The sequence below is a fragment of the Pantherophis guttatus genome, chromosome 9 (assembly GCF_059756535.1).
Source record: "Pantherophis guttatus breed Tessera chromosome 9, ASM5975653v1, whole genome shotgun sequence".
NCBI classification, from domain to species: Eukaryota; Metazoa; Chordata; class Lepidosauria; order Squamata; family Colubridae; genus Pantherophis; species Pantherophis guttatus.
Window position 1 is genome coordinate 3,228,360 of NC_142071.1, and position 24,141 is coordinate 3,252,500.

Here is a 24,141-nt window from a genome sequence, read left to right on the forward strand (position 1 = left end):
ATACGTAGTTCCCTTAACCGTTCATTTAGCTTCCAGACCCCTCATCATCTTTGTTGCTCTTCTCTGTACTCTTTTAAGGATCTCTACATCTTTTTTTTTTTTCTTTTTGTATTGTGACCAGAACAGGACGCATTATTCCAGATGTGGCTTCACTAATATGGTATATAGCGGTATTATTTGTCCTCCTGATTTTGATACTATTTATTCTTTGTTTGTTTGTTTTTTTTATTGAAAAGTTTTAAAATATTTTACAAACAAATTCCCCCCCCTTCCCCCCTTCCCCTCTCCTTCCCTCCCCCCCCCCCCCCCGACTTCCCAGAGCAAAATACAGGGTATTGCATTTAACAAACATAATCTAACATAAGCAAACTAACTATAAATTCTTAACTTCCCCTTACTCTTTAACTCCGCCATAGATACTAAGATATCAAAATAGAAGGAAAAAAAAAAAGAAATCATCTGAATATTTCATTCATAAGCTATTTGCAACTTTTTAGTCCCATATTTGTTTTCAAGTCAAGTTTTAGTCCCATATTTGAAGTCAGTCCATCTTCTCCATTCCAGTACATATCTTTCATTCGAACGGTCCTTCAAATATGCAGAAATTTTAACCATCTCCGCTAGATTGGCTACTTTTAATGTCCATTCTTCAATAGTAGGTATTTCTTCCTTCTTCCAGTATTGCGCCACCAAACGTCTGGCTGCAAAATATGGAACGCTTCACGAATTTGTGTGTCACCCTTGCACAGGGGCCATGCTAATCTTCTCTGTATCGTTCCAATTTTAGTATATGTGCTGCTGAAGCGAGCACGATACTATTTATTCTTTGTTGATGCAGCCTAGAACCGTACTGTTTTTTGGGGGGCAGCATTGCTCATATTTAAGTGGTGGTCCATAGATCCCTTTCATAGTTAACTACTGCTGAGCCAAGTACCACCCATTCTATATCTATATTTGATTTTTTTTTTGTTCCTGCCTAAGTGTAGGACCTGACTTTTTTCACCCCTGAACTGAATCTTGTTGGATGAAACGTCTGCATGAGCTCAACTCAGCATCAAGGATTCCACAGTTCAACCTTGAGCTACAGATGCTGTAGATACTGCCTTCGCTTAGTTAACCCTTATTACAGTTCTTGTTTCAATACTTCACAGTAGATTATTCAGAGCCACTGAGTAACAGAAGCATCCCGTGGAAGCATATCTGTCTGGTCTACGTCTGTCTATGTTTTCTTTTTTCTTTTCTTTTTTAAAATACGGTTTAATATGTTTTTTGTATTCTCTTTCTTTGTATTGTTTTTAATTGCTGTAAAGCTTCTTGCTGTTGTATCGCTGGAGGCATAACAGTCTCAGCTGGAAACACCAGATAACGAGGGAAAGTTCTATTCTTTGTCGTTAAAAAACAGGGTGGATAAAAATCAATTATTTTTAAAAAAAAATAAAAAAAAATCAGATTTTTAAAATTTAAATCGGATTTTTTTGATTTAAATCGGATTTTTTTGATTTTTATCGAATTTATTTTAATAAAAAACTTTTGGGGTAAAAATCTATCGTAAGATAGTTTTCTATTTAAGATACATAAATCATTTAGTTTATTCCGCATGAAATGGAGCTTAGTTATGTAGCATGAGGCTGTATATTCTGCAACACTGGGACTCTCGGTGAGTCAACAGTGGGTCAAAGGAGTAGCAGAGATGACAGTTGCTCTTTAAAAATTATGATTTAAATCGAGTTGATTTAAATCAAGCCTTTTTACTAGTGATTTAAATCATGATTTAAATTGTGATTTAAATCAACTCGATTTAACTCAAATCCACCCTGTTAAAAAATGAATGGAATGGGGTGGAAGAGGAATGGAAAAGAATAGGAATAAAATAGGAATTGAATGGACTTTATTGGCCAAGTGTGATTGTCACACAAGGAATTGTCTCCAGTGCATAAGCTCTCAGTATACCACAACAAAGTGATAGCTCAGTGATGGCTAACCTTTTTGCTGTCGCGTGCCAAAAGCGGAGGGACTGCAGGGGTCATTCGCATGTGTGTCCACATCCATAATTCAATGCCCCCTGCACCCAGTAAATGTACGTGTGACCCCCCCGTGCTCCCCCGCGCTTGCACGCACGACCCCCCCCCCCCCCGTGGCCCGTTTTGGACCTAGCAGACCTCCCTGAAGCTTCCAGAGGCCGGAAATGGCCCGTTTCCAGACTTCCGGTAAGCCTGTTTTTCATCCTCCCAAGGCTCCAGAATCTTTCCTGGAGCCTGGGGAGAGCTAAAACAGCCTCCCCCCACCGGAGGCCAAAAATGCCCTCCCAAAGCTCCACGCGAGCCCTGTACTTACCTGGCATCCAAAACAGGCCACGTGGAGACTCCTGGGAGGGTGGTGTGGGTGTGGCCAGCCAAAAAGCAACTGACTGGCATGCGCATGTGCGCTGGAGTCGAGCTAGGGCAACAGCTCGTGTGCCCACAGATAGGGCTCCACGTGCCACCTGTGGCACACATGCCATAGGTTCATCATCATGGCGATAGCTCATAAATCCCTATTACGATAATTAATCGCAATATAATATAAATCCATTTACATTTGTTTCCTTTCTGTATGTCTGGAAGCCTTCCAAGCAGCCTTGGGAACGGTAGAAATTACTTTTCTGTTTCTTTCTTTTGACAGGGTCCCTGTGTTGTCCCTTCGGGCAGAGTGTGTAGGGAAGGCCAAGAGGTAACTCCTTCGCAGCCATTCCCAAGGACCCAGGACCAAAAGAACTGAGCTTCTCCTTTCAAGTTCAAACCGGAAGGGAGATTGGCCATACTCATGAAAAAGTCAGGTAAAAAAAGCCGGGGGAAACCCTCTGCGCTGGATAGCCAACCCGGGACATCCAAGGATGCCTCGAAGAAGATGCGCCAGGCCCCGCTTTCCAAAGACACTTCGAAAGTTAGCTTGGTTTCCCAGTCGAAGATGACTTCGTTCAGCAAGGAGCTGTTCAACACCTGGAGAGATATTCGTTGGTTCCAAATCCCTTTGTCCTCTTTAAGGAAACCCAAGGCTGGTCTCTTCAGCTTCACTTTCCAGTCCAGCCTGCAGAGATACCAGCAGCTTCGGAAAACCAAGCGGTTGAAAGTCGGCAGGCCCTTCTCTGTCCTGCCTTTTCCTAGCTTATCTTTGCCGTTTACGGATCCTCCGGCGTTTCGAGATGCCTTGCGGGTAAGCAACGAAGCCAGGATTGATTGATTGATTTGGGAGAATAGACAAAACCAGAGAACATAAGCCCTCTAATAGTACAGGGTGGTGTGATGACCCGGGACACGGCACAGAGATAACACAGGCAGCTAGCAGTTCAAACTGCCCCTTTATTGCTCCAAATTTCCCCAAACACTCTCACGTTTTTGGCAAGTCCCAGAGCAAAGTGATCACATACACACACAACACACCTCAAGCAGCGTCTGGCTGCAAATAGTCCAGCCCGACGCTGTGAGCACCATGGCTGCAAAGCCAAAAAATCCAGCAGGGCAAATTGAGGAGTCATAGAAGCAAAGGAGCCAGGCAAGTAATCCAGAAAGAATGCAAGGAATCCAGGAAAGTTCTAACATCCGGACTCAACATTCCTGGAATTCGGTGTTCGTTCCTAACAAATGCCCCTCCCCACAGCATCTCCTTAACTCTTAGTCCCCAGGTGTGACGTGTGATGAGGGGCAGGGCGCTCTCCTCCCGAGTAGTTGGGTCAGTCTGCGCTGTTCTCGCCTTCTTTCCACTCTCCATGCTCGTGGATCAGGAGGAGGTGGCCCTTGCTCATCGCCTGAGCTCTTGTCTCCCATGTTCACTGCTTAGCCTCTCTTGGTTGTCCTGCCCCTGTTCCTCCCTGCCTACAAGCCATCCCAATCCTGAAAGGCCCTGGCCTGACTGGGTCTGCTCCTCCCCATTTTCCTCCGAAGCCAATGAAGCCGCCCCCCTCGATCTCCGTCGACTCCAGATCCGGCTCATCTTCCTCTGCAGATTCAGGCTCCAACATGGTCATGACACGTTGTATTGATCAGGTTTCTTTCCTTAGTGTTTTAGGAAGACCTCTGAACCACTCATCCTCTCTTGGTACATGGATGAATTGTGTGTAAACTTAAATTTATTTATTTATTTATTAGTTTGATTTATATGCCCTAGCTGTTGCCCTAGCTCAGCTTCAGCAATGTATGCACGTGCCAGCCAGCTGATTTTCAGGCCTTCCGGGCCCACCGGAAGTTGGGAAATAGACTGTTTCCAGCCTCCGGGGGTCTGGGGAAGGCCGTTTTCATCCTCCCCAGGCTCCAAGAAAGCGACCCTTCCGTTCTCCCCCCGCTTTTGGCACGTGATGGCAAAAAGGTTAGCCATCATTGCTATATGGCCCTGGTGGCGAACCTATGGCACGTGTGCCAGAGGTGGCACACAGAGCCCTCTCTCTGGGCACGCCTGCTGTCACCCCAGCCCAGCTCCATCGGGTTTCTCCAGGGAAAGAGAGGGGAAGAGAGAGAGAGAGAAAGGGAGAGAGGGAGGGAAAGAGAGAAAAACAGAGAGAGGAAGAGAGAGGGGATGAAGAGAGAGAGGGGAAGGGAAAGAGAAATGATATTACAAAAGTTTTTCTTTTTTATTGTTGCTAAACGTAATATTTCAAGAGCAGAAAAAAATGAAGGGGCATAAAAGTGCAATTTATCAAGTTTTTCTTAGAACAATTAGCTGAATTCTGCCTTGTTTATCATTATTTTAGGTAGTAAATCCTCAGTATTCAGGTTAAATTGCCGTCTTGGCACTTTGCGATAAATAAATGGATTTTGGGTTGAAGCTTGGGCACTCGATCTCTAAAAGGTTCGCCATCCCTGCTATATGGTATTAAAAATATTGTTTCTTTTCCCTCTTGATCAAAGGCGAGGTGCCTATGTTGACTGGCCCCAAAAGCTCCTTCATATGAAGGGATTTATGGTGAGGCTTCCTTGGTCGTAAGTGGCCATTGCTTTGGGCCACTTATCCTAGACAGGGGTTTTTTTGTGAACCAGGTGAGGGGTGAAATCTACTTAGCTTCCTTACCGGTTCGGAAGTGGGCGCAAACATGCGTCACATGCGCGCAGACCTTCTGCACATGTGCAGAATCTTAGGCGCATGTGCAGAAGATTAAAAAACACATTACTTCCTGCAGGAAGTAATGACCCCTGGGCGGGTGGGTGGAGCTTTGCTCCGCCATCGCTACCGGATCGCCGAACTACCAGCCAAGATTGCTACCGGATCGGGCGATCCGGTCCAATCCGGGAGCATTTCACCCTTGAACCAGGCCATTAGATTTTCTGGAATTTATTTCTTTGGACCTCGCATTTTTCATCTCCCTGGGGCTGTATTTTGTTAACTTGGGGTGTAAGGCGTGTGTTTATATGAATCCAGCCATTCAACAAGCATTTTTAAAATCTTAACCAAATTTGTCCTGCAGGATGATAATCACAGATCTTCAAAAGCTGATGGATCTAAAGTCCGCAAAAGACTCTCGGCCCATAGAAACGGTAATATTCTGAAATATATTTTTGATGGCTTTGGGGTGGGTGGGGGATGGAACGTTGTATGGCTGGTTTTAGGATCGCTTATGATGCTTGTTTGCTGAAGTAGACCTAACCTCAGTGGGGGAGGGGTGAAACTGGGCTTTTCCACCTGGTTTGCTTGTACTTTATATTATAAGGAGCCGGGGTGGCGCAGTGGTTAGAGTGCAGTACTGCAGGCGACCTCTGTTGACTGCCGGCTGCCTGTAATTTGGCAGTTCAAATCTCACCAGGCTCAAGGTTGACTCAGCCTTCCATCCTTCCGAGGTGAGTAAAATGAGGACCCAGATTGTTGGGGGCAATAGGCTGACTCTGTAAACCGCTTAGAGAGGGCTGTAAAGCATTGTGAAGCGGTATATAAGTGGTATTACTACCTTCCTTCCTTCCTTCCTTCCTTCCTTCCTTCCTTCCTTCCTTCCTTCCTTCCTTCCTTCCTTCCTTCCTTCTTTCCTCCCTTCCTTCCTTCCTTTCCTTCCTTCCTTCCTTCTTTCCTTCCTTCCTTCCTTCCTTCCTTCCTTCCTTCCTTCCTTCCTTCCTTCCTTCCTTTCCTTCTTCCTTCCTTCCTTCCTTCCTTCCTTCCTTCCTTCCTTCCTTCCTTCCTTCCTTCCTTCCTTTCTTCATGGTGCACAGTAGGTTAGAATGTTGCATTTCAGTCTGACTCTGCCTGCTGCCAGCAGTTCGATCCTGACCGGCTCAAGGTTGACTCAAGCTTCCAACCTTCTGAGGTGGGTAAAATGAGGACTCAGACTGTTGGGGGCAAGAGGCTGACTCTGTAAACCGCTTAGAGAGGGCTGCAAAGCACTGTAAAGCAGTATATAAGTCTAAGTGCTATTGCCCTTCCTTCCTTCCTTCCTTCCTTCCTTCCTTCCTTCCTTCCTTCCTTCCTTCCTTCCTCCCTCCCTCCCTCCCTCCCTCCCTCCCTCCCTCCCTCCTTTCCTTTAGAAGGCAGTATTGCAGGCTAACTCTGCACACAGCCAGGAGTTCAATCCTGATCGGCTCAAGGTTGACTCAACCTTCCATCCTTCCCAGGTGGGTAAAATGAGGACCCAGATTATTGCGGGCACTGCTTAGAGCGGCCTGTAAAGCACTGTGAAGCTGTACATAAGTCTAAGGGCTGTTGCTATTGGGACAAAGGGTTCTTAATGAAATAAATGTGTTAAGTGCCACGTTTTGGATGTGATTGTAAAATGATGCTTGAATCAAGCCGGATTCAAAGCTGGTACTTTGGGGGGAAAAAATCAAAGGTTTAAAGCACTCTACAGCCCTGTTGAGCATGAGAGGCTTCCAATTAGTGTTTGGGGCAGGAAATGAATGGGAAGCAGCCTTCAATTTGAGACCATTTGTCCCTGAAAATTGGCAGCCTGATTTGTAAGCCACCGGAAGGGGGTCATGGCATGTAGCTTATGCACTTGTCACCCCGGTTTATAAAACCCTACCTATAATAAAAGGTAATAAAACAACCCAAAGGGCTCTCAGTGCCGCAAGATTTTTATGCGAAAGCAAAATATTGTTCACCATACCTGTGGCTTACCACCCCCCCCAGCTGAGAACAGCCCCCACCAAGAAAACCAACCCGTAGATCTGTACACGCAGAAAATTAGACTTTCAAAGAAAAGTCTGCTTCTTAAAATAATCTTTCCTCCCCCCTAGATGAGCTGTTTTTAAAGTCAGTTTCTCATCTACAGAACACGCCGCTGTATTACCCAGGGTTGGCCCGAACAGTACAAAAAATAAGATTTGTCAGGAATCGCATGCTCATGTTACTGTAGAAACTAGAAATAATAACTAGTCGAAAGGGATGCTATTATGGGCACAGCGCTATTTTAAATCTTGGGAAAACGTGTCGCTAGCAGGGTTACGTCCAGGCGTAATCTGATTTGAAAAAAAAATAAAGACTCCTTTTTTCAGTATATACTGGCAACAGATGAGATCCACCAGAGGGCAGTCTTGGCTCTAAAATTGTCATTTGACTTAACATTTCCCCCCTCTGTTCAATTGCAATTGAATGAAAAGTTGGGTTTCTTAGGCTGAAAGATTTCTTCCCCAAAAAGACACCTCCGTCCTTAGAATTTCAGATCCGCCCGAGCAAAATTGCACAAGCTGTTTTATGTACCGTGTCTTTCTTCTAAAGCAGGGGTCTCCAACCTTGACAACTTTTAAGCCTGGAGGACTTCAACTCCCAGAATTCCCCAGCCAGCAAAGCTGGCTGAGGAATTCTGGGAGTTAAAGTCCACAAGTCTTAAAGTTGCCAAGGTTGGCAACTTTGCTGGCTGAGGAATTCTGGGAGTTAAAGTCCACAAGTCTTAAAGTTGCCAAGGTTGGCAACTTTGCTGGCTGAGGAATTCTGGGAGTTGAAATCCTCCAGCTTTGCTGGCTGGGGAATTCTGGGAGTTGAAGTCCTCCAGCTTTCCTGGCTGAGGAATTCTGGGAGTTGAGGAATTCTGGGAGTTGAAATCCTCCAGCTTTCCTGGCTGGGGAATTCTGGGAGTTAAAGTCCACAAGTCTTAAAGTTGCCAAGGTTGGCAACTTTGCTGGCTGGGGAATTCTGGGAGTTGAAATCCTCCAGCTTTCCTGGCTGGGGAATTCTGGGAGTTGAAGTCCTCCAGCTTTCCTGGCTGAGGAATTCTGGGAGTTGAGGAATTCTGGGAGTTGAAATCCTCCAGCTTTCCTGGCTGGGGAATTCTGGGAGTTAAAATCCACAAGTCTTAAAGTTGCCAAGGTTGGTAACTTTGCTGGCTGGGGAATTCTGGGAGTTGAAGTCCTCCAGCTTTCCTGGCTGGGGAATTCTGGGAGTTGAGGAATTCTGGGAGTTGAAATCCTCCAGCTTTCCTGGCTGGGGAATTCTGGGAGTTGAGGAATTCTGGGAGTTGAAATCCTCCAGCTTTCCTGGCTGGGGAATTCTGGGAGTTGAGGAATTCTGGGAGTTGAAATCCTCCAGCTTTCCTGGCTGGGGAATTCTGGGAGTTGAAGCCCTCCAGCTTTCCTGGCTGGGGAATTCTGGGAGTTGAAGTCCGCCAGGTGTAAATTTGCCAAGGTTGGAGACCGCTGTTCTAAAGTGCCATAACAGCCTTCTAAAATAGGGTAACAGGTTTCTTCTGCCTGACAGACGAGTGGGGCCGTCTGTCACCCCTGAAATGCTCCAGGTTGAGAAGACTGCCAAATATTTGGCATCCCACGGGATCAATGCCTGTATTATTCACAATGAGCACCTCGATGAGGTGGTAGATTTAGCTAAGGAATAAGGAGGAAAGGAGCAGATCTCTTTCGCTGGGCTCTTTACCGTCTTATTCTGTAGTGCCATTGCTCCATGACTTGAGGGAAGAGACAGAACATTAAGAATATTAAAATTCCAAAGGTGCTTTTTTTTCAGGAGGCAACTGGACTTTCTTGTTTTTTTCTTTTGAAGATGTTTCGCTTCTCATCCAAGAAGCTTCTTCAGCTCTGACTGGATGGTGGGGAATGGAAGGATTGATACTCTTTGCAAACAGCTGGTCATTTGCAACAAACGGGCCTTCCGGTCTCACGGGCCGTTTCCCGCCTCTGGAGAGCCTCGGGGGTGGGTAGGAGAAGGCCGTTTTTGTCCTCCCCAGGCTCCTAAAAAGCCTCTGGAGCCTGGGGAGGGCAAAAAATGGGCCTTCTGGTCCCAACGGAAGTCGGGAAATGGGCTGTTTCCGGCCTCCGGAGGGCCTCGGGGGGGTGGGCTTTTCACCCTCCCCAGGCTCCTAGAAAACCTCTGGAGCTTCGGGATGGTGAAAAACGGCCTTCCGGGAAGACGGGAAGTGGAACGTTTCCAGCATCCGGGAGGTTGGGAAGGCCGTTTTCGCCCATTCCAGGCTCCTAGAAAGCTTCTGGAGCCTGGGGAGGGCAAAAAAACTTCCCACTGGAAGTTGGGAAACGGGCTGTTTCCAGCCTCCGGAGGGCCTCTGGGAGGTGGGGAAGGCCGTTTTCGCCCACTCGAGACTCCTAGAAAGTCTCTGGAGCCTGGGGAGGGCGAAAAACCATTCCATTGTGTGCCAAAAACGGGGGGAGCACGCGGGGGGGTGGGCTCATTGAATTATGGGTGTGGGCACATTCACGCGCGACCGCCCCCGCGCTCCCCCCGCTTTTGGCACGCGACGGCAAAAAGGTTAGCCATCACTGGTCTAGGGGTCTCCTGCTCAAGCAGGAGGTTGGACTAGAAGACCTCCGAGGTCCCTTCCAATGCTATTATTATACTCTCTGTTTAGCATGCTGGCTTCATACCGCAGTTGGGGCTTCGCTCGTTTGTGCGGCCCGGTTGCTGGCATGCCGTGGACCAATGGAGGTCCACGGACCAGGGGTTGGGGACCCCATGGTGTAGCATGTCCGTCCTCCTAGTAATGACTCTTTCCTTGTCTCCAGACTCTCGGTCTTTCCTGCGACGGATGCAGAAGAAGTTTCAGAAGCACCAACCCTCTCCAGACGTGCTCCCCCCAAAATGCGTCCCCTCTGCAGCAGTTTCTGGCCAGAAATGGGTCCCGGGGCTCGGCAGGCGCTCCCGAAAGAAATCCAAGAAGAGAGACTCTGCTCCCCCAGCCGAGACCCCGAGAAGAAGGAAAAGCTCCCGTGAACGGAGCGACTCCAAGTCTCCCTTGGAAGAGGATGAGGACGTCTTCCCACCAGACTGGTCACCTCCATCCTTTCTCTTCAAGGAAGAGCCGCCGCCTCCTCTCAGCCCGGATCCTGGGCCCAGCTCTGAACCTGGAAGCTCTCAGGAAATGCTGGACAGCATCGAAGCGCCTGGTGGGTCTCTCTCTCTCCCCAGTTGGGGGGGGCTTTACAAGTAGTCCTCGACTTACGCCAATTCATTTAGTGACCGTTCAAAGTTACAACGGCCCTGAAAAATGTGGCTTAGGACCAGTTTTCACACTTACGACTGTTATGGCATCCCCATGGTCACATGATCAAAATTCAGATAGCAATAGCCCTTAGACTTAAATGCTGCTTCATAGTGCTTTACCGCCCTCTCTAAGCGGTTTACAGAGTCAACCTCTTGCCCCCAACAATCTGGGTCCTCATTTTATTTTATTTATTTATTTTATTTTATTATTCGTATTTCTATGCTGCCCAACTCCCCGAGGATTCTGGTCGGCTTACACCAAAGGCAGTATACTAAATAGCATATTGCCCCCAACAATCTGGGTCCTCATTTCACCCACCTCGGAAGGATGGAAGGCTGAGTCAACCTTGAGCCAGTGAGACTCGAACTGCTGGCAGTGGGCAGAGTTAGCCGCAATACTGCATTCTAACCACTGAGAGAGAGGGAGAGAGGGAGGGAGGGAAGGAAGGAAGGAAGGAAGGAAGGAAGGAAGGAAGGAAGGAAGGAAGGAAGGGAGGGAAGGAAAATAGCAATATCACTTAGACTTATATACCGCTTCACAGTGCTTTGCAGCCCTCTCTAAGCGGTTTACAGAGTCAGCCTTTTGCCCCCAACAATCTGGGTCCTCATTTTACCCACCTCGGAAGGATGGAAGGCTGAATCAACCTGGAGCCTGGTGTGATTCGAATTGCCAAATTGCAGGTAGCCGGCAGTCAGCAGAAGGAGCCTGCAGTACTGCATTCTAACCACTGCGCCACCGCGGCTCTTGGCAACTGACTCATATTTATGATGGTGTCATGCCCTCTTGCGTCCTTCTGACAAGCAAAGTCAACAGGGAAGCCAGGTTCACTTAACAACTGCAGCGACTGACTGTGGCTCGAAAGATCCTAAAATGGGGCAAAACTCACTTAACAGCAGAAATTTGGGGCTCAATTGTGGTCGTAAATTGAGGACTTCCTGAATTTTTCCTCAAAGGCTCCGGTGCCATGCAGCTGAAGGGGAGGGACCATTTGTGTGTGTGTGGTAATCTAGTATGAGGCATTTAGTCTTACACTTGGAAAATAACAGATTAACGGAAAGGATCTCTGAGGTCATCTAGTCCACACACACCCCCAAGCCCAAGCAGGAGACCCTACACCATTTCTGACAGATGGCAGCCCAGTCTCTTCTTGAAAGCCTCCAGTGATGAAGCTCCCACAACTTCCAAAGGCAGCTTCTGTTCCATTTGCTCTCACTGTCAGAAAATTCCTCCTTATTTCCAGGTTGAATCTCTCCTTGATCAGTTTCCATCCATTATTCCTTGTCTGGCCTTCGGGTGCTTTGGAACATAGCTTGACCCCCTTCCTCCTCTCTGTGGCAGCCCCTCAAATATTGGAAGACTGCTACGACTTTCTCTCTCTGTCATGCATGTGTGCCAAATGCATTTAATATTTCTTAGAGTTGTGGGTTTGGTTTTTTTTGGGGAAGAATCCGAATGAAGTCTGTGCTACTTAGAAACCTGGATTAAGTGCTCAGTTCCACATTCTGTAGCTCTGATTAGTCTCCGTGCAGTGTGGCGTGTCTGGCCTCACGGTAATAACTCTTCTCTTTTTCTCCCAGAGTCCGCAGAGAAATCGGAGCAGGAAGAGTCTGTTTCTCCAGCCGAGACCCCGGAAAGAGACGACCCCAAGTCTCCCTTGACAGAGGACGATGAGTGGACGTCGTTCCTTCCGGATTTGCCGCTAAAACGAATCGCATTTGGGTACAACGAAGAGTCTCCTCCCCTCAGCCCAACCCCTGGGCCATCCGAACCTCGAAGCTCTCAGGAGATGCCAGACCAAGAGGCTGGTGGGTCTCCAAGGATGGGGGGTCCTTCTTCGTCGCCCCCTCTCCGTCTCTTGCTGCCAGGCTCTGGGAATTCCTCCATGAGCAGCAGCAGCAGCTCGGATTCCTCTGAGGAGTTTTTAGAAGGTCCCGGAGCACTGACTCCAGACTCCGATGAAGAGGAAGATATGGATGACAGCAGCCTTGTGCCCCTTCGAGATCTCCTCCACATGGACGAGTCCAGTTCCAGCACTCTGGAGATGGGCTCGGTGGGTACCCCAGGGAAATGGGATTGAACCTCTTCCGACTTGGCGTTCTTCAAAACCTTGGCCTTCAAATTCCCATCTCCATCTGGTTCACGGGTGGGCTTCAAAAATTTTAGCAAGGGGTTCTCTGCCCGGTTCTGGGTGGGCATGGTCATGGTGGGCGTGGCCTAGTCAGCCTCCTGCATCATGGCAGGGGGAGGTGCCCTCCCTGGACTCTGGAGGCCTTTTCCGAGCCTCCGGGAGGGTGAAAACAGCCTCCCCAGGCTCCGGAGGCCCTCTGGAGGCCAGAAATGGGCCCGTTTCCGGCCTTCCTGAACTTCCGGTAGGCCCGTTTTTCACTGTCCCTGATCCTCCACATGCACTTACCTGCATCCAAAACGGGCCATGTGGGGACTCCTGGGAAGGGAGGGGTGGGGTGGGCGGGGCGGGGCTGGTCCAGACAGGAGTGGGATTGGGACTGGGAACAGAATTAACAACGCTGCTTTCCTGCAAAGGGCCCATGTGCCTTTGCTCCTCTTTTAAGCCTTATGTGAGGGGCCAATCACCTCCAGGCCTTACTCCCAAGTCGTCCCTTTTGTTTTAACTGCCTTCTGGCAGCTCTCCCCAGCCTCATTGTCCGACTCCGCTGCCAGTTCCGCAGGCTGCTGGCGGATCACAACACTGATCCACCATGCACGGTTTGGAGACTCCATGGCTTTCTGGAGGGACACTGCTAGGGCTGGCAGCGTGCTTGAGCCTTGGCAATATGCCAGGCGGTGGGTCCAACTCTTATTGAGTCCTAGGTTTGGGTAGACTTGGCCCATCCCAGCCTCCCTCTAATCTGTTTTCCTCTTGCTTCTGTTTTTAGTGCCTCTCGCCAAGACGGGACAGTTACCTGACCAGCCTAGACAAGCTTCTTGAAGAGAAAAGGTAAAATTGAAGCCCCATTTGCCCCCATGGTGATAGGGGGACCCACCCAACCGTAAGAAAAGGCCACTTATTTCTTTACTCAAAGGTGGGGCGGGGGACGACACAAGGAAGCAGGAGAGAGAAAAGTTGGGGGACGGGAGTGCTCCATCACTGGAGGTTTTCAAGAAAGAGACTGGACAACAGAGTTGGACTAGAAGACCTCCACGGTCCCTTCCAACTCCATTACTCTTGTTATTTATTCGGTTAAATGGAGGAAAAGTGGGTCATTTTTCAAAGCCCACAACGAGGGGAAATATATCTTTGTGGAAGTTGGGCAGGTCCTGACAACTTCCAGAAATGTGCCTTCAATGCCCAGAATTCTTAGCAGGGAACTTGCTGGCTGGGGGATCCTGGGAGTTGAACTCCATACATCCGGCAACTGCCATATTGGGGAACACTATCATAAAGCCTACAACTGTTTGTGATGTACTAGTTAAGTAGGTTTAGAGAGCCCTGTTCCTAGAAAGTTACAAGGTGTGGCTGGGAGGGAATGGGGATTTTGCAGTATCCTTCCCCTGGAGTAGGGAGGGAATGGAGATTTTGCAGTATCCTTCCCCTGGAATGGGGAGGGAATGGAAATTTTGCAGTATCCTTCCCCTGGAGTGGGGTGGGAATGGAGATTTTGCAGTATCCTTCCCCTGGAGTGGGGAGGGAATGGAGATTTTGCAGTAGAAGCTCTGGTGGCCCAGCAGACTAATTAACATCCACTTACATCTGCTGCCTGCAATTACTGCAAGTTCAGATCTCACCAGGCTCAAGGTTGACTCAGCCTTCCATCCTTTCTAAGGTAGATAAAAGGACCCAGATTATGGGGGCAATAAACTGACTTTGTATAAATATACAAAAGTAGGAAGGCTATTGCTTAACGCATTGTAAGCTGCCCTGAGTCTCCGGAGAAGGGCGGCATATAAATCAAATTAAAAAAAAAAGTATCCTTCCCCTGCCACGCCCAACAAGCCACGCCCAACAAGCCACACCCTACAGAACCGGTAGTAAAAAAATTTGGATTTCACCACTGCCCAAAAGGATTGGGGTTGGTACTTGGGTGGGCTGTGGAAAATCCAAAATGCAACCTGGAAAAAGGCAGTTTTAGAGCAGGGGAAAATTACAATGTCATTAATTCCTGCCGTACTTTTCTTGACTTTCTTTCCATCTCTCTTCCACGTCGTCCTTCCACTTCATTCTCAACATCCCTTGAGCCGAAAGGAACTTAATTTGTATTTCTGCTCTTTGGGAGTCTACCGTCCCTCTAGTTTCTTCTTGTCACAAAGCAATAAATTCATTTGAGATGCTATGGAAACGCTGGAATGGTGCAAGTTAAGCTGCTTGTTAAACAGGATTAAGTTTTCACTTTGGCTGCTGTGGAGTTGTCATTGACAGTGATATGATATTTATGGTTCTTGAGGGCGCATTGTCCTTTTATTGCTACTGAACCCTAAGCAGTTTAGTTGTGGCGTTGTTGGGAATGTTTTAATTGTGGCTCAGTCATTCTGGGGGGGATTTAGGCTTTTAACTGTTTTTGTGGTCGATTTATTGTGGGATTTGGCTAATGCGCCACATGAGTCTGCATGAGTCAATAGAGTTTAAATCCGTTAATAAATGAAATATTTCTCACCAGAGCAGAACTTCAAGGCACCCGTTTTGATCTCAGGATATGTTTATGGCACCAGTTTGGGAAGATGTCAATAGCAATAACACTTAAGAGTTATATACCGCTTTACAGTGCTTTACAGCCCTCTGTACAGAGTCAGCCTCTTGCCCTCAACAATCTGGGTTCTCATTTTACCCACCTCGGAAGGAGGGAAGACTGAGTCAACCTTGAGCAGATCAGGATCGAACTTCCTGGCAATGGGCAGAGTCTGCCTGCAATACTGGCTTCAAACCACTGCAGCACCAGGAAGGAGAAGGAGAAAGGGAATAAGAGAAAAGGAAGGAAGGAAGGAAGGGGGAGGGAAGGAAGGAAGGAAGGAAGGAAGGAAGGAAGGAAGGAAGGAAGGAAGGAAGGAAGGAAGGAAGGGCAATTGCACTTAGACTTATATACTGCTTCACAGTGCTCTAAAGCCCTCTCTAAGCGGTTTAGAGAGTCAGCCTCTTGCCCCAACAATCTGGGTCCCCATTTTACTGACCTCGGAAGGATGGAAGGCTGAGTCGACTTTGAGCCTGGTGAGATTCGAACTGCCAAATTGCAGTCAGGCAGCAGTCAGCAGAAGGAGCCTGCAGTACTGCACTCTAACCACTGCGCCACCGTGGCTCATAAATGCAGGTAGTCCTTGACAATAAGACCATTTCTTCAGCAACTGCGGCACCGGAAAAAAGCGACTTATAACCAATCCTCACCTTTACGACCACTGCAACTTCGCCGTGGTCCCATGATCAAAATTCAGGAGCCTGGCAACCATGATTCATGATACTTGCTGTGTTTCGGGGTCTTACGATTGCCATTTGCGGCCTTCGCAGCTGGTTTCTGACAAGTCAAGGGGAGGGGGAAGTTGGATTCACTTAATGACTTAATTCATTTTAGCAACTTCAGTGATTCGCTTAATAACCGTGGCAAAAGAGGTTGTCAAATTGGGGGCAACTCACTTAAACAACTGCCTTGCTTTAAAAAAAAAACTCCCTTTTTACGATCACTCTCTAATCCCTTCATCTGGGATAGAGTCAGGGCAACTGGATGGCGTTGAGTATTTACTGACCGGATGCCCTTCCTGACGCCTATGCGGAGTTCACAGCAGATATTTTCTCTTTGCGCCCTCAGAGATGAATATCTGCCCCTCCCTAGGATTGAACTCTCAACCTTCCAAGTGGGAGGCGAGCGTCTTCACCACTTGGCCACCACGCCACTCAATTGCCTTGCTTAGCAAACAAAACATTCTGGTGCCAACTGTGGTCATAACCTGAGGACTACCTGTATTGTGGAGGCTTCTCAGGGAGAAAAATTAATCAGTGGAACGTCTTGCCTCCAGAACTTGTGGGTGCTCCCTCACTGGAGGTTTTTAAGAAGAGATTGGACAGTTGTCTGAAATGGTATAGGTCAGTGATGGCTAACCTTTTTGCCGTTGCGTGCCAAAAGCATAGGGAGCATGGGGAGGTCGCCCACATGTGTGCCCACACCCATAATTCAATGCGCCCTCCCCGTGTGCGTGCGACCCCCCCGCGGCCCTCTGCTTTTAGCACGCGATGGAACGGTGGGCCTGGTAGGCCCGTTTTTCACCCTCCCCAGGCTCCAGAGGCTTTCTAGGAGCCTGGGGAGGGCAAAAACAGCCTTCCCACCCTCCCGGAGGCCCTCTGGAGGCCGGAAACAGCCCATTTCCCAACTTCCGGTGGGACTGGAAGACCCCAAAATCAGCTGACTGGTGCACGCATGCGCGCTGGAGCTGAGCTACGGAAACGCTCGCGTGCCCACTGATATGGCCCCTTGTGCCACCTGTTGCGCCCGTGCCATAGGTTCGCCATCACGGGTATAAGTTCTCCTGCTTGAGCAGGGGGCTGGACTAGAAGACCTCCAAGGTCCCTTCCCGCTCTATTCTGAATTTGAAATTTGAATCAGCGGGTTTGCCCAAGTTCTCTGCTCCACAGTCGCTCACCAATTTGGCCCGAGAGGGTTTGTAGTACAAGATCTTTTTTTTTATTATTATTGAATTTGTATACCGCCCTACTCCTGAAGGACTCAGGGCGGTGAACAGCCATAAAATAAAACAATATAAATACAAAATTTAAAATAGAATAAAATGAATTAAATAATTTGGCTGAACAAATTTAAAACCCCAATACTTTAAAACCAAATTTAAAATTCCCATTTAAAAAAGGAAAATTTAGGTCAGGCCAGCTTGATGAAATAGGAACGTCTTAAGCGCACGACGGAAGGTACGCAGATCCGGGATCCTCCGTATCTCCGGGGGGAGCTCGTTCCAGATAGTAGGTGCCCCCACCGAGAAGGCTCTCCCCCTGGGGGCCGCCAGTCGACATTGTTTGGCCGACAGCACCCGGAGGAGCCCCTCTCTAAGGGAGCGTACTGGTTGGTGGGAGGCTATTGGTGGTAGCAGGCGGTCCCGTAAATAACCAGGTCCTAAGCCATGGAGCGCTCTAAAGGTGATAACCAAAACCTTGAAGCGCACTCGGAAGACCACCGGGAGCCAGTGCAGCTCGCGCAGGAGAGGCGTTACATGGTGTTAACTCAATCATCCTTCTGCTGATTGGGTTTCTCCACCGTGCAGCTCATCAACACAGCAGGCAGGACGTGCGTTGGCTCAGTACCCAACAGAGGAAGCGCTCGGCGTGAAAGGATTGTGCAGTTGAAGCCGTTGAGTGGAGGGCCTTCACCTGAGCCAGCGGGATGCACTGTGCCAAAGGCATCCGATGCGTTTTGGCCCCAGCTTAATGATTCGTAAGAATCGAGTCAATAGTATGGCTTATTTAACCGATCAGGGTTTAATGGGACTTGAATAAACCACAGCTTAGTTGTAGGAGATGAAATCAGCCAGCGCCGCGCTGATTCCCTGATTTTAAATGACCTGTTGAATGTTGGACTGGACCTCTCATGTAACGGATGGTTTGGAAGCTGATAAGAATTCTGCAGGTGTTTTTCTTCTTCTTCTTATAAATAGGTACTGTCAGCAACCGGACTGTTCCCCACCGGAAGTGATGGGAAAGCTATTTATTTCCTGAAATAATGAAGGTGAAGCCTCCTATAACTGCTGCAAAATAGCAAGGAGGAAACTTGCTCATCTGTTATGGAGGCTCATCTGTTATGAATAAAACAAGTTTCCTCCTTGCTATTTTGCAGCAGTTACAGGAGACTTCACCTTCATTATTTCAGGAAATAAATAGCTTTCCCATCACTTCCGGTGGGGAACAGTCCGGTTGCTGACAGTCTTGTAACCTTGAGCCCTTCCTGACTCTACAAGCTGTCGGCCAGTGCAATAGGTTGTCTCAGGAAGGGACTTCCAAGGAAGGCTGAATGGAATGGAATGGAATGGAATGGGATGGGATGGGATGGGATGGGATGGGATGGGATGGGATGGGATGGGATGGGATAGGATAGGATAGGATAGGATAGGATAGGATAGAATAGAATAGAATAGAATAGAATAGAATAGAATAGAATAGAATAGAATAGAATAGAATAAGGAATAGGAATAGGAATAGGAATAGGAATAGGAATAGGAATGAAGAGAAGAGAAGAGAAGAGAAGAGAAGAGTTGGAAGGGACCTTGGAGGTCTTCTAGTCCAACCCCCTGCTTAGGCAGGAAGCCCTACACCACTTCAGACAAATGGTTATCCAACATCTTCTTAAAAACTTCCAGTGTTGGAGCATTCATGACTTCTGGAGGCAAGTTGTTCCACTGATTCATTGTTCTCATTGTCAGGAAATTTCTCCTTAGTTCTAGGTTGCTTCTCTCCTTGATTAGTTTCCACCCGTTGCTTCTTGTCCTGCCTTCAGGTCCTTTGCAAAAGAGCTTGACTCCCTCTTCTTTGGGGCAGCCCCTGAGATATTGGAAGATTGCTATCATGTCTCCCCAAGTCCTCCTTTTCATCAAACTAGACATATCCAGTTCCTGCAACCGTTCTTCCTATGTTTCAGCCTCCAGTCCCCTAATCATCTTTGTGGCTCTTCTTTGCACTCTTTCCAGAGTCTCCACATCTTTTTTACATTGTGGCGACCAAAACTGAATGCCATATTCCAAGTGTGGTCAATGGGGGATTCTGCTTTGATCTGGGGGTTGGACTAAGTGATCTCTTAGGTGATGGGTTTAGTAGAGTCTGATTTCTGTCTGGGAAAAGAAAAGGGTTTTTTTTTTGGCTTCGGCTAGCTGCCCAATTACTGGCCCCTGTTCTTTTTCCCTCCCCTGTGCTCAGCCCCGTTTCACCCTGTACCTCTCTTGTGTTTTTTCCACTTTTTAGAGAGCACATACGAGAAGAGAGAGAGCTGGAAAGAAGCTTGGGATGCGAGCTGCTCTTCTCGAAGTGGTCCAATGCCGGGGAGGCCAGTGAAGAAACCGAAGCTTCTTTGCTCGATACTCAAAGGTGGGTGTTAAGAGGGCTCTCTCTGCAGCTGCCCAGAGAGGACCAGGAGGGGATGGATCAGTGGTGAAAACCAAACATTTTTACTACTGGTTCTGTGGGCATGGTGTGGCTTGCTGGGCGTGGCAGGGGAAGGATACTGCAAAATCTCCATTCCCACCCCACTCCAGGGGAAGGATACTGCAAAATTCCCATTCCCTCCTCACTCCTGGGGGAAGGATACTGCAAAATCACCATTCCCACCCCACTCTGGGGCCAGCCAGAGATGGTATTTGCCGGTTCTCTGAACTACTCAAAATTTCCGCTACCGGTTCTCCAGAACTTGTCAGAACCCGCTGGATTTCACCCCGGGATGGGTGGACTCGAAGATCTCCCAGGTTCCAAGACTTGAGATTCTCCTCCTCCTCTTCAGCTCTTGCGTAGGACCCTCCCTCTTCCTCTCAAAGACGGCCTGGATGCCCATCCACCAAGATGGGCAATTTTGGTTGAGGCATTTTACAACTTTCTATGGCCGTGATGGCTAACCTATGGCACGCGGGCCTTCTCTATTTATTTGTTTGTTTGTTTGTTTATTTGCTTGTCAAACATGTACAAGATAGCAGGTATGAATATGAACATGGACGTGAACGAGGGAAATGAATACAAATAAATGGGGAGAGTAGGACAGGGGGACACCACTGTTAACTTGTGCCGGATTTGATAGGGCCCTCCCTATTTTGACTACTTGTTGCCTGTTTGACAGGAACTCAACTATCCGTTTCTGCAGGGATCCGGAAATGCCGTAAGAATTTAAATAACTTAAATAAATTAAGTAGGAACTCTCTATGGGCACCCGTGCAAGTCGCCAGCTGCTCTTCTGGTTTAAGCTGGTCTTTACGGATGCCAGAATGCCAAAAACGGCCTGAAAAATGGCCCCAAAACAGCCAAAAAACAGGCATGCGTGCGTCAGTCAGCTGGTCTTCAGGTTTCTGGTGCTCCGGCGTGTGCGAAGACCAGCTGGCTGGCGTGCTCATGCGCACCGGCCAGCTGGTCTTCGGATTTCCGGTGCGCAGACATGCACGCGTGTTCCGGTTCGGGCACTCAGTGCCGAAAAGGTTCGCCATCACTGTTCCATGGGGATCTGTAGTCCGCACACACACACACACACCAGTGGTGGGATTCTACTGGTTCTACCCGGTTTGGCCAAACTGGTAGTGGCGGTGGCAGGCTCCGCCCACCCACCCAGTCATCATCACAGACGCTCTTGTGAGCGCGCGTGAGCACTCACATTTCCGAACCGGTAGTGAATGTAAGTGAATACCACCACTGGCACACACTCACATCTCAAAAGCCTCTTCAGATGTTGATGGAGACCCTCAACATTTGAAGAGGGTCTTTGTGTCTCTGTGTGTGTGTATGTATGTATGTGTGTGTGTCCGTACGCAGTACAGGTCCCCATAGAAAGTTGTAAAATAACCGTTGCTAACATGACTGAGTCAATGGGGAAACCACATTCACTTAAGAGCCGTGTTAGTAATTCAACAACTGCGGTGGTTCACAACGGTGTCAAGTAAGGTGTTGTGGTCCGCCAGCAGCCTGTGGAGCTGGCAGCGGAGTCGGACAGTGAGGAGGCTGCGGAGGACAATGGGCCAGTACTGGAGTCTGGGGAAGGCCCAGACGAGGGTTCTGCGTCGGAGGCAGAGATGGGGCCAGGGCCATCTGGGAGCGATGCACGGACTCCGGAGCCCCCAGAGGCGGATAGTAGAGAGGCAGAGGAACAGGAGGAGCCTGTTCCTAGTGCACGTATTCGAAGAGCTGCCAGAAGGCAAGAGCGGCTAAAGCAAAAGGGACGACTTGGGAGTAAGGTCAGGAGATGATTGGCCCCTCCCAGAAGGCTTCAAAGAGCAGCAATGGCTCTTGGGATCTTTGTAGGAAAGCAACGTTGCTACATTTGTTTCTTGTCAGCATCTCTTCTGAACTTTGTGGGGTTTTGCCAAGAAAAACCTTTGGCAGGGTGCCAAAGTAGATAAAAGGTTGGTGATAAGCCGAAGGACTGTTTACGAAGAATTTGTTTTGGACTTAATTTGGACTAAGCTGAGAAAGAAGTAATTCTCAGCTGTTCTAATAAAATACGTTTGTTTAGGACTGATTGTGTCTGGTAATAACTACTTGGGCCTCGGTCACAACATAAGGTCGTAGAACGGGGCCAAATTCTGAACTTAAACCAGTGCCTCACTTAGCAGCAGACGTTTTCGACTCAATTATGGTCGTAAGTCGAGGACTAACTGTACGCTATTGGCCAGCATGTTTTTCCCAAGGGACCCCCGAAAAGTCCTTCACTTTGTCAGGGCTTTTGATAAAAGACCTGAAGGTCTGAAATAGGCAGAACCGATATTATGAATGCCGGTGCAGTACCCGGAGGACTTCCATTTCATCGTCTCTGCCTGTCCCCCTCTCTCCTCTGCTCCTTTGGGTGGTAACAAGATTTTGTTATTAAGCTCCACGTTTCCTGGGCTTCGGGCGAGAAAGTCCCAATCACTTTCTCTCTTTATTATTTCTGGAGCTCAACCGATCCTTGGAAACGGGGCTCGGAAACTCGGTGGCGGTTGGTTCTGATTGGAACGGCCTATCAGCCGCGTGGAATAAATCAGGGAAATAAATTGTACAGAAGGCCCAGAGGTTCAGGTGAGAACTGGCCTCCGTGGCAGCTGGTCAGTAAATCATTCGGTAGAGGGGGGGGGGGGTGTTGTCAGAAGAGGAGCCCTTAGCAAGAACTGATCCTTTTTAAAAAAAAAAAAAAGTCACTTTTTTATATTATATTATATTACTCAGTAATGAAGCCTTCCCTCATTTGTCCTTTCCTTCCTTCCTTCCTTCCTTCCTTCCTTCCTTCCTTCGTTCCTTCCTTCCCTCCTCCTCCCTTCTCCCTCCCCCTCCCTCCCTCCCTCCCTCCCTCCCTTCCTTCCTTCCTTCTCCCTCCCTCCCTTTTCCCTTCCCTCCCCCTTCCTTCCTTCCTCTCTCCCTTCTCCTTTCCTTCCTCCCTCCCTCCCTCCCTCCCCCCTTCCTTCCTCTCTCTCTTCTCCCTTCCTCCCTCCCTCTCCCTTCCTTCCTTCCTCTCTTTTCCCTTCCTCCCTTCCTCCCTCCCTCCCCCCTTCCTTCCTTCCTCTCTCCCTTCTCCCTTCCTTCCTCCCTCCCTCCCTCCCCCCTTCCTTCCTCTCTCTCTTCTCCCTTCCTCCCTCCCTCTCCCTTCCTTCCTTCCTCTCTTTTCCCTTCCTCCCTTCCTCCCTCCCTCCCCCCTTCCTTCCTTCCTCTCTCCCTTCTCCCTTCCTTCTTTCCTTCCTCCCCCTTTCTTCCTCCCCCTCCCTCCCTTCCCTCCCTTCTCCCTTCCTCCCTCCCTTTTCCCTCCCTCCCTTCTCCCTTCCTTCTCCTTCCCTTTTCCCTTCCTCCCTCCCTCCCTCCCTCCCTTCTCCCTCCCTCCCTCCCTCCCTTCTCCCTCCCTTCTCCCTTCTCCCTTCCTTCCTTCCTCCCTTCTTCCTCCCTCCCTCCCTCCCTCCCTCCCTTCCTGCTCCCCCATTCCCTCACTGCCACCCTTTCAGCTATTTCTGAAAACCTATTTTTATCTTTTTTTCCCCCCCAGGTTGGTCCTGGAGCAATTCTCCATTAGCTCTGGTACCATCCCGATTGTGCACCCTGGCGAAAATATTTTCAGGCCTCCTCCTTACCCAAGGTCTGCTTTCGTCCTTGACACCGCTGGGCTTAAGCCCCAGAACCATTTGGAAAGGTTGCTCTTCAGGTGAGTTTCCCCAGAGACGTAGGTGGCGAAAGGGCGGGTCAACCTAGACGTCCGTACGCCCGGAGAAATGAGTTCCCCTTCGAATGCAAACTTCCTATCTTATCTTGGAACCAATGCCTGAACCAACCCCCATTTTGTGCCTTTCAAAATTCTGGTTTCTGCAAACTTTGCAATGCGGTTTGACTCCCGGGTGGGGGGTGGGGGGAATGCACTGGGGAAAAGCTTTTCTGCCTGTATTCATGAAAATAAAATACATATTCAGAGAAAACCAGGTTACTCTTGGAAAAGCTGCAAAAGGAAAGAAAGCTGCATTTGCAGAAATGTGTACCCCACATCCCTCCTATTCCAATTTCAGTCCATTGTTTTTTAAAAAATCTCAAAACTAATACAGGGAGCCCTTACTTGTAAGCTTCTAACCAACACTCTTCTCCCATCTGCTTGGATTTTAGGTATTATTTCATCTAGAACTAGGTATGTCTAGTTTAACAAAAAAAAAGAAGGATTGAGTGGGGACATGATAACTGTCTTCTAGAACAGGAGTCTCCAACCTTGGCAACTTTAAGCCTGGTGGACTTCAACTCCTTTTGCTGGCTGGGGAATTCTGCGAGTTGAAGTCCACCAGGCTTAAAGTTGCCAAGGTTGGAGACCCCTGTTCTAGTACTTGAGGGGCTATCCCATAGAAGAGAGGGTTGACCTGTTTTCCAAAGCACCTTTCTGACAAGGAATAATGGGTGGAAATGTTGTTAAAGAGAAATTCAACTGCAAGAGAAGTTTTCTGATAATGAGAACAATCAGTGGAAGAGTTTGCTTCCCGGAGTTGTTGGGGGCTCCATTGCTGGAGGTTCTCAAGAAAAGATTGGACAACCAGTTGGCCAGGATTGGGATATGGACTCCTGCCTGGAGCAAGAGGAATGAGACAATTCGCCAAAGCCAATGTGCTGCAGCCAACTCACCATG

General features: G+C 48.6%; 1 protein-coding gene and 1 non-coding gene across 11 annotated transcripts in view; one reads left to right on the top strand and one right to left on the bottom strand.

Annotated features, from left to right (window-relative positions):
- Positions 1-24,141, top strand: part of FAM178B (family with sequence similarity 178 member B) — a 245,345-nt gene that overhangs the window by 9,202 nt on the left and 212,002 nt on the right. For all 10 annotated transcript variants that reach the window (XM_087875813.1, XM_087875808.1, XM_087875815.1 and 7 more), the window contains 7 exons: positions 2,662-3,192; positions 5,435-5,504; positions 9,918-10,298; positions 11,974-12,446; positions 13,291-13,352; positions 19,293-19,415; positions 23,029-23,184. In XM_087875813.1, coding sequence (XP_087731939.1) covers positions 2,803-3,192; positions 5,435-5,504; positions 9,918-10,298; positions 11,974-12,446; positions 13,291-13,352; positions 19,293-19,415; positions 23,029-23,184 — 1,655 coding nt within the window. In that variant the 5' untranslated portion in view covers positions 2,662-2,802. The remainder of the gene's footprint in view (positions 1-2,661; positions 3,193-5,434; positions 5,505-9,917; positions 10,299-11,973; positions 12,447-13,290; positions 13,353-19,292; positions 19,416-23,028; positions 23,185-24,141) is intronic.
- LOC148112460 (U6 spliceosomal RNA) lies at positions 705-811 on the bottom strand. The gene has a single exon (XR_015729421.1). It is a non-coding gene; the product is annotated as a U6 spliceosomal RNA (small nuclear RNA).